The sequence below is a fragment of the Engraulis encrasicolus genome, chromosome 3, assembly GCF_034702125.1.
Source record: "Engraulis encrasicolus isolate BLACKSEA-1 chromosome 3, IST_EnEncr_1.0, whole genome shotgun sequence".
Taxonomy (NCBI): Eukaryota; Metazoa; Chordata; class Actinopteri; order Clupeiformes; family Engraulidae; genus Engraulis; species Engraulis encrasicolus.
Window position 1 is genome coordinate 49,686,458 of NC_085859.1, and position 10,000 is coordinate 49,696,457.

Here is a 10,000-nt window from a genome sequence, read left to right on the forward strand (position 1 = left end):
GGCTCACAGTTTACAGGGGCAGCCCATTGGTCCAGCTTCAATATAGTAGACTGAGTCAAGAAGGATACAGTCCTGGCCCTACCGTGGCTCTAAAGGTAGGGCACTGGGCTCCTACACCAGTGACCCAGGTTCGATTCCGGCCCGGGTCATTTGCCTATCCCTTCCCCATCTCTCACTCCCAACCATTTCCTATCTGTTCTCCAGTGTCTTATCATATAATAAAGGCACAAAAGCCCTGAAAAATACATTTTTAAAAAGCAGAATATAGTCCGAAAAAGGCTTGTGCCTGTATGTGAGAGGGGCCAGCTACGCCAAAAATACCCTTGTGTTTTTTTAGCCCAGTCCAGCCCTGCGGTGCACCAATCATACACATTAAAGGGACACTGTGCAGGAAATGGTCAAAAAAGGTACTGCAACTATGCTGCTCATTGAAACTGGGCTGCCTATTGCCAAATTTGATCTTTACATGAAAGTTTACTAAGTAGTAAACAAACATTTTCTAGTATGATCCAAGTAGAGCCATTTTTGCAGCTAAAAATGGCTATTTTTGGAAATTCAAAATGGCGGACCATGGAGAAGATCCCCCTTTTCATGTACGAAAAGTGCAATTTGTCCAGTCATAATGACTACTTAGAACTTGATGGTGGTGGTAAGTATTCATGAAAAAGGTAACATTAGTGAATGGGCAGCATGGATTCAGGAAATAAACAACAAAAAATCTCACACAGTGTCCCTTTAATTATATGGGCACATACTGTATAGTCACAGAAACTTAATGAGTTAGTGATGGATGTTTTGACAGTTTTTCTTCACATACACATTTCTTGATGGGAGCTTCACTGGGGCCGGAAATGCTTAGAATGACACACGGATCACTCTTTTCTGCACTGCTTCCCTCATTCTCTCATTCTCTCACTCTACCATTGTTTATTTTCCTTCCCCGTTTCCCTATAATCAAATCCTGCCTTCTCTCTTCTTTTTCTCCACATTTCTTTGCTTTCCATATCTATTTTTATGATTCTGCTCCATCTTCAGTACTTTCGTTTTGGTATCTAAAAGTTTTGCATTTCCCCCCACCATCTCTCTCTTTACCTGTCCCTGAAGCCCTTAGGTCTTCTAGATGTTTGTTTGAGTAATCTTTCACAGTAGACGTCCAGTATTCTCTCCTGCTCTATCTCATTGGGGACTGCAGTGAAATTGATTCTTCTTTTTAATCGAAGACAATGAGTCAAATCAATTAAAGCTATATAGGAAACATACTGTGTTCTCTTCTTCCTTGGCCGTGGCCTAACGGTTAGGGAGTTGGTCTTTCAATCTGGGGGTTGTAGGTTCCCAAAGCAATTACGCATCTTTCAGTCTGGGGATTGTAGGTTCGAATCCCACCTGACCTCTCCCTACATCTGCATCCATGGCTCAAGTGCCCTTGAGCAAGGCACCTAACCCCACATTGCTCCAGGGACTGTAACCAATACCCTGAAAAAATGTAAATGTAAGTCGCTCTGAATAAAAGCGACAGCAAAATGAAATGTAATGTAATGTAATTGCACATGACACTTCAACGTTTTCATCTTGGGGATATGTGTGGCCGCCTCACTGTTAAACTTTTTTGGATGGGGAAAACTGATGACAATAATGTTCTTGGACTCTGGAAGTTTGCAGTCATGCCTAGTTGCTTGGGCACCACTGGGCACAACAAGGCACCTAAAGTGACCCCAGAGCAGCCCATCAGACTGACCTGGAGATCACCCCTGGCCTTCCTGAGGCCTGGCCCCAAGCATCTGACCAGCTATTGTTGCCCTTACAAGCCAACATCAGATTACATCTTAAAACGTTTCCGAACAAACTGTTATGTTTCTTTTTCTTGTTCGATGACATCTTTTTTCTTTCTGTGGCACAACTGATTTGTAGCCAAAGAAATGCATGAGGATTGTGCTGTGGCAATCCAAACTATGAATGCTGGCCTATTGCCATATCGCAACTATTGTTCCATGCACAGATAATAAAATGATTTCAACTGTTATGAAACATGCCGCTTGTGTTCTCTACAAAAAGGGAGTGTTGGTGGAACACAACTTTGAAGACCTTTTGATCTCGCTTTAGGAGTTCAGATTCATGTGTGGATTGCAATTGTTGCTGAAAAAATCCTTCATGGGTCATCCTCAACAGCTGTTCAAGGGGGAGTTGACAAGTTGTGTTTTTTTCTGTCTATGCTGACTCAATTGTTTTTGTCATTGATTAAACGCGTCCATTTTAAATGGGAAATAAAAGACGGTTTGTATTTTCATTTACTCAAAAAAGTTCCGTTACATTTCTTATATAGGCTACTCTCTCAAATTGTATTTCATGTCGGACAAAGAAGGATGTTTGACGTTCCATGTTTGACGTCCATCTGCCAAAGCATCCCCGCCCTGACAGAAAAAAACACTCGTTCACTGAGGATCGTTGATGACCTTATTTCAGAAAAGCGGCAACAACAACAGATTGGTTTCAACGCATGGGTACGGCGTGTTTACGCGCAACGGTTTCCAAACGGAATATGCGTAATTGCTACTTTTTGAGCCTTAAATGTAACTTTTCTGTGACACTTTCTGTGATCGGCAACAGTGTCATTTGCTGTGAACAAGCGTGAAACGTCAAGTTTCCGATTCTGACTGGTGGGTAGCTACTACCGTCCGCTCCCATGGGAGGACTACCTAAACGTTACAAGTGTATAGCCCTTCGGTGCTTACCTCTCCGTAATACCCGATGTAACACAAACGATGAAGTTTTATCCTCACTTTTGTTCACCCCGCCGCTGCCGCCACAGGCCAACCCTGGGAATCCGGAAACTTATCCAATGTATTCCGCCCTTATCCCACAATCCTCATTGCTGCTGCCGGGCGGGGCGCTGTGGCACCACCAGCAGCCATCCTGGCTCAAGAAAGCACCTCGCCACTGCGCTGTTCCAATGGATGTCTTTGAACCAAAATGTCTGCCCAGGCCGACACTTTCATCAAACGTGCATCGCAGACAGGCGTGTCCGCACACGCTTCAGAGTCACAAAATTCCTAAAAGTCCTCAGACAAAGTATGCGCCTTATGCGCACGCCAAAAATAACGGTTGTTGGAATTTGGTCCTTCAGCCTCCACAACATGTTAGCATTAGTTAATTTCAAAGCGAATAAATATACAGCTATGCAGTTCAAAAGAAATGCAGGCTTAATTTGTGATTGAAGAAATACAACAATAGTTCCATGACCATCTGTCCACTGACAGATCTGACAAAACAGACTCTGACAAAACAGAGCTTTTTAACGTTTTTATTGTAGTCTAAGAAAAGGCAACACACTGCCCGCATGTATCTTAGTCTAGATGACTAATATTCAAAGATCCTCCTTATGAATCACTTGGCCAGGTTAAGAAGACCGTGGTTGTGGTCAGACGCACCCCGGTAATATTTCGCACACTCATTACGCAAATACATCACACAACACATCTGCTGAATGAAGAAATAATGTTCCCGTGGGTTCAGTCGACACTTTCATTCAGTATGTGTAGAATACTATCCATGACGACGAGCATACTTCACATCAGCTGGCTCTCAAAAATATTGATCATACAAACAAATTAAAACAAAAATGGGTATTTAAACAGTGTAGGATAACAGATCACGGCAAGATAGGGAATTATCATTAGTGCTTTATTAAAGTGTAACAACAAGCCCTCTAAATATATAGAGGTGGTCTGGTATGATAGGGCCTATCCGTCACCAACGCACTAATTGCCCTTACCTAATAAAATAATTGCCATTCTTCACATTGCACAAAAACCGAACACAGCTGTTTTTTGGGGAATTTATTTAGTTGGTTAAATGTGGTGTCATTTGTATTATACCTACCCTATTTACTGAAGAGTATTATTCAGTGGTAATGCGCAATGGCTTGTCTTAGAATAATAATTATTTAAAACTTAGCCATCAGTAGTAGGCCTAGGCAACAATCTTGTGCCTTAACTGTCTCAACCTGTCTTTATCATAGCGGACCGCTATTCACACACATACACACACAACCCCCTCGTGTTATCCACTCTCATCAAGCGTCTCTCTCTGCTTTCTCATTGGCGATGGAGAAATGCGGGCTCGTCTGATTGGGCGAAAGTTTCCTCTCCGACTTGAACACTTGTTGAACACCCCCCCTCCTCCTCCCCTCAACACACGCACACACACATATCCGCTGGTCCATTATTTCTTTTCAGTTAGTTTCTCACGCAGTGCAGAGAGAAGGAGACGTCCAGCAGACAGTAAGCTGAATTTTGAGTGATGTAGCATTGGTCATCTAGCCATTCAATCTAGACTGCTGACAAGGAGACGCCGCTTTCAAGAAATTATAGCCTGCAGAGTGGGGAGAAAACCATATCTGGATATTCTCCATATAAAACAACTGCCGTTTAGAAATTGAAAATGGCCTCCGCTGGACTTGAGATTTTGGGCTTGGCTTTATGCGTAATCGGGACCCTGCTGGAGATGGTGGCCTGCGGACTACCCATGTGGAAGGTGACGGCCTTTATCGAGGCCAACATCGTGGTGGCACAGATCATCTGGGACGGGCTGTGGATGTCCTGCGCCGTGCAGAGCACCGGCCAGATGCAGTGCAAGATGCACGACTCCATGCTGGCGCTCGACCACGACCTGCAGGCGGCCCGTGCTCTCACCGTCATCTCCTCCGTGATGGGCGTCCTCGGGCTGATGGTGGTTATAGCGGGCGCACAGTGTACCAACTGCATCCGCGCGGACACGGTGAAGGCGCGTGTGGTGAACGTCGGAGGAGTCATCTTCATCGTGGCCGGCATCTTTGTGCTCGTACCGCTGTGCTGGATGGCCAACAACATCATCACGAATTTCTACAACCCGCAGGTGCCCACGGCCCGAAAGCGCGAGATTGGCGCGTCGCTCTACATTGGATGGGCTGCCACGGCGTTGCTGCTGGTCGGTGGTTCAATACTTTGCTGCTCCTGCCCATCCTCGACAAACTCCGGCTACTCTGTGCAGTACGCTACCACATCACAGTACCCTGCCGCCACGACACGGGCCACGGCAAACGGGGACTATGACAAAAGGAATTACGTTTGATCATCTACTTCTCATGCGGTAGTGCCAACACTGCTGACCCAGAGGAGGGCGATTTTTTGTCTTTCTTGATGTTTTTTGTATGCTGTTTCTTTTGTAAGAAAAAGATTTGCACCTACCTTTTTTCTCATTCAGAACTGAATCATGAGAAAACACTATACTTTATGCTACTGCACACGGAAAAGTTAACGAACGGTCACATCGTCTGGCCCATGTTTCAGAAAAAAACATTTATGCGCGTCTTGGCTCACAGTGGAATGAAAGGACAAGAACCTGGGTTTATTTAGGTACCTACAGTCGCAAGTCCGCCATTTTATATAGACTAGTTAGTTTGAACGCTGTTGTGATTCTAATGTTTACTTTTTAATGTTTAATGTTTTGTTTTCTATATTATCTGTATGCCTGGTAAAAGTAGCCTGTACTCACAAAACAGGTGGCCTTTGCGACTAAAAGTGCTTACCACAGTGATTTGTTTGAAGAGTTCCCCCATCACACATTGGAGAGATGGAGACGTTAAGGCACCGCGTAAATTAACGGACCCCCTAACCAAAGTGCTCCAGCCGAGTTGATAGGCCAACTTCCCCCTTTGAGAGAAAAGTGTATAGTCAATTGATACGCATGACCTGTTAACACCGCAGCGCCGAAGTTGTTATTGTTCAAGTGCTGATGAGTGCAGCTGCGCGGCTGGATCACTCCGGAGGCAAAACTTTTGAAACGTTGCTCCTCAGTTATCCGAGGAAATATTTGCCATCCCAAAAGCCTCTATTTTTGTAACTCTGAAAGTTTTTTAAATGCTTTACTGTGATGCTTTGAAAATGATCTCTGAATAAACATTTATTAAGAAGACATATGTGACTTGACTGTTAATCTTTTAGGTCATTTATGCAGTTTAAGAATGATCTATGCCATTAGTGTGGCACGGCAAGTGACTACAGCGCGCAATAAAGAGACAAGGAAGAATCCAAAGTCAGAAGTCATCTGGAACACAAAAGACTGCGCTGACTGGGACAGTGTGTGGATAAAGCGATGATGCTGTCTGGTTGCGCGTTGGATGCTATAACTTCGCTGCTGTCCAAGGCTGATTTCACCCCCACTGTGGGTGTGGAGCTTTACGGTAAAGCACACAAATCCAGATGACAAAAGCTTTTCATTGCGCACAGCGCTCTACCCCCACAACAATCCCACCGCCTCAAGTCCCCCCTGTCCCGTTACATGCCCAAGAGAGGGGCGTCCAGGGAAACGAAAATGTTTGAACATTATTCCGGAATAGGCATGTGATACAGCACAATAAAATAATGGTCCGAACAAGAACAAGCATGAAACGTCATCAAGCATGGCATGATAGAGTAAAACATTTGCGCTGCCAACATCAAAAACATAGGCCTAATGTCTAGTAGGGGGCAGCCGCACTTGTTAAACTACAAAGAGACAGGTGCCATAAGCATCTCTCTTTTTCGGTTACAAACTCGCTGGTCCGTTCAGTTCATGGCACAGCAGCGTGTTTTTCTTTCTTTTTTTTCTCAGTAAGACGACCGTTTGTATTTAAGACGCTTAGTTGGTCATATGCCGCCTTTCAGACAGAAAACACTTCAGTCACACAGCGGCTACCTCAGACTCGCCTAATTCCCTGAGTGACATTGTTTTCCAGTAAGCAGTGGCCACCATCGGGTTACTGTGCTAATCTCCAGGGCAAGAATTCCTGTTCAACTCTTTAAAAAGTCACACACAAAAAAATCAGGGGCAATTATCACCCTACAGGCAAATCCTTGGCCCAGTCTACTTGTTCCATACTCTACTCACTGCTCCAGTTCTCCACAATATGATTTTAAATCTTACTGTAAATGGCGTCCATTGCCAGACAAGTGTGCAGATTTTTGACACAATACAGCCAGTGAACAGTCTGGGCACAGGAAAGAAAGAAAAAAAGTGTGTGATTTGCTTTTCCGTTCAATAATTTATTGGACTGCTGACAGTCTCTCCGCCCAACACGGCTAACTGCACTTTAGCTGTTTGGTTTGGTCTGCACAATAGCAGTGGCTCGGTCCTATCTCCCCGGACCAGACCATGCCTTTTCGAGTCGGCATTGTGAGACTGTTAGTTCCACTCCCCATGCTGAGGCTGTGGGAGGGGAGTGTGAGTGTGTGTACATAGAGAGCGGGCGACTGGAGTGGGGTGGATTGGGGTGGGGGCTCATTCCAGAGGACATAGGCGAACAGGGGCCAGCCTCCACGTCATTAAAGACCCCTCGCTCGTCATGGCAACCCTAAGAGAACCTGCAGTTGCTAGGCTACGGGGCCCCATAATGTGATCATATGGATGAGGACAATGAGAGGGCCCCCAAATGCAGACATTCCAAGACGTGCCGCTGCACACACAAGCATCCGCACAAAGACACAAAAACCCCGAGCTCAGACACACATTTACACACATAAACAAATAAACAAACTAAAGCACAAACAACTAACGAGTCTCAGTCTGTGGTCATCACTAGTCAAAACATGGAGCTTGGACCTTCCAGATGGTAGCCTACATCCAAACTTTGGTACTAATATCATTGGCCGTTTTGCTGACTGCACTCGTCAGATCAGACTAGATTGGTCCAATATGGCGTGTACAACTCAACATCATGATGGAGAGATGAGGCAGAGATTTCAAACCAACAGGTTACACGAGCAACTGGTTTGGCCCCCATAAGCCACTAAAAGCACTCTGGAGAGGTGACAACCATTAAACTAAAGCAGTGGTAATACAGTGTGGGCTGAGGGTTTGGGGTATTCTGTTTGGGGCCTCAACATGGTCGAGAATCATCTCTGAGATCGGTGTATGCTGACACTGGCCAAGTGTAGAGTGTGCATATCCAAACATTTTCAGCAGGCGCCGAAGAATTATGTTGTCACCTTCTAATAGAAACAGTTATTGGTTGGGTATTGTGATATTAATATGGGTGCATTAATTTTAAGAAGACTATGTGATAGGGCGTAATTTTCTGGAGAACAGTAATAACTCCAGTTTCAAATCTCTCTCTGACTTATCTGGTCAGGAGAAAGTCTAAATGATGTTGTGTGATCAAACGCTATATTTCGAACAGAAGGAATGCCATCAGAACTTTTCAATTTTCACTAAGCACTGGGACACATATACTGTACATTTTGCACTTAAATTAACCACACAAATCATTCTCATACACAGAGAGAGAGAAAGAAAGAAGAGAGAGAGAGAGAGAGAGAGAGAGAGAGAGAGAGAGAGAGAGAGAGAGACTTGAGGCACCTCTCTGGTGTTGTAATGGGCCAGATTATTCTGACATGTGCACTGACCTTTGACCTGTAGAGGTCAGCAGTCATTTCCCCCCTCGACTGACCGCTCTGTGATGTCATCTCCTGCCCTGTGGTCACCGTGGCAGCCCGACCCCGTGACCCTATTCACACTCCAGCCTGTCACTCACAGAGCCCTGGACACTAGCGTCACCATGGACACCAAAATGAAGCACACTCCATAAGTACCGTGGCTATAGAACCATACTTACGTAATAACACTGACGAGGTATTCTCTGAACACAGACAGCAGAAGACCTCGCAAGCTTGACCTCACATCCTTACAGAGCAGTTTAAATATCAGTATTGAAAGTAACAATGAGTTAACACAGGTGTCAGAATCATTTGCCAGAAAAGGGTATGTTAATAACCAAGTATTAATTGTTAGAGATTTAAAGGGCGTCGCTGAGATATTTTATGCTATATACAAACCCCAACTCCATAGAAGTTGGGAGTTGGGACACAAGGTAAATTGTGAATAATAACAAAATACTGCCATTTTCAAAATGTCTGATTCTTACATTAGATGGAGAACGGCACAAAGAAAACATATCAGCCATCAAAACTGACCAAAATTATTGTTTTGGGGGATATTCATGAATATGTAAAAACAACACGTCTCAAAAGACAGGGACAATAAAAGGCAGCAAATGCCAACGAAGACTAAAAACAAAACAAAATACAACACAAAACAGTTAAATACATTAACCGATGAGATGATTTTATATTAAAAAAACTGTGTTAATTCCTATCTTGGACATGATTTCACCAGCTTAAATGGAGGGTGTATTCCTTGTCATGTTTTGCAATGTTTTCCTTTCTGTTGTGCTTACAGCGTGACAGGTCTTGACCAAAAGCCTGCCATTTTATCACCTGCTGGTCCTTATGATGGAGTTAAACTATTAAAACATAGTAGAGAATACAATTTGTCCTTACTATGTGGCAGTAATTGAAGATATCCCTTCAAAATACAATGCATGAGTGGCTTTTCATGCTGTTTAAAACCCATTTATATCATTCAGCAATGTATTTAAGTCTACAGATGAGTGAGAACAACTAAAGCAATGCACTACTGCACCCCCATGCCATGATGGAGGCTGACTTTTGAAGTTAGCACTAACACAAGTTGGATGGTCCATTTTCACTGTAGCACAGGATGTGCAAGACTCTGTTATTATTCTGTTATTTTAAAAAAGAATTGACTTCTGCAACTTCTTCTGACTTCTGTAAGTTAAGGACAGTTTCCCATGTCTTCTGGGTCTATTTCAAGTGAGCTTGGGTGCATAGGAGAATGTTAAACCCCTCTTTCATTTGCACACATGAAGCATTCTTAATATGGTCAATTTTCAATAGCTGTAATTCCTGGAGTGCTAGAGTGAGACTACAGCAGATATATATTTCATGATGTCATGATACAATGACTTTAATGACAAAAATATGTCTTATATACACTCAATCATGGTACATCAAAGGAAAGTCAAAAATGTATGTAATAACTATGGTAATTATTGCCTCTGCATCTTTAAGTCTGAGTGACTCAGCCTCTCTGTGATGGTCTTATACCGGGACACTCATATTGTCCCTCA

General features: G+C 43.8%; 2 protein-coding genes across 4 annotated transcripts in view; one reads left to right on the forward strand and one right to left on the reverse strand.

Annotated features, from left to right (window-relative positions):
* zgc:63587 (uncharacterized protein LOC393431 homolog) overlaps nt 1–2,848 on the reverse strand; it is a 51,014-nt gene extending 48,166 nt beyond the window's left edge. For all 3 annotated transcript variants that reach the window (XM_063195631.1, XM_063195629.1, XM_063195630.1), the window contains exon 1: nt 2,730–2,848. The gene's annotated coding sequence lies outside the window, so the exon portion shown is untranslated. The remainder of the gene's footprint in view (nt 1–2,729) is intronic.
* Nucleotides 2,849–4,226: 1,378 nt separating this feature from the next.
* On the forward strand, nt 4,227–5,951 carry cldn5a (claudin 5a). Its single transcript, XM_063195632.1, has one exon. It carries the CDS (start codon nt 4,438–4,440, stop codon nt 5,104–5,106), a length of 669 nt encoding a protein of 222 aa, XP_063051702.1. The 5' UTR covers nt 4,227–4,437; the 3' UTR covers nt 5,107–5,951.
* The last annotated feature ends 4,049 nt before the right edge of the window (nt 5,952–10,000 follow it).

What these genes read in the sequence shown, in the direction of transcription:
- cldn5a (XM_063195632.1), top strand. Translation starts at nt 4,438, where the DNA reads ATGGCCTCCGCTGGACTTGAGATTTTGGGCTTGGCTTTATGCGTAATC.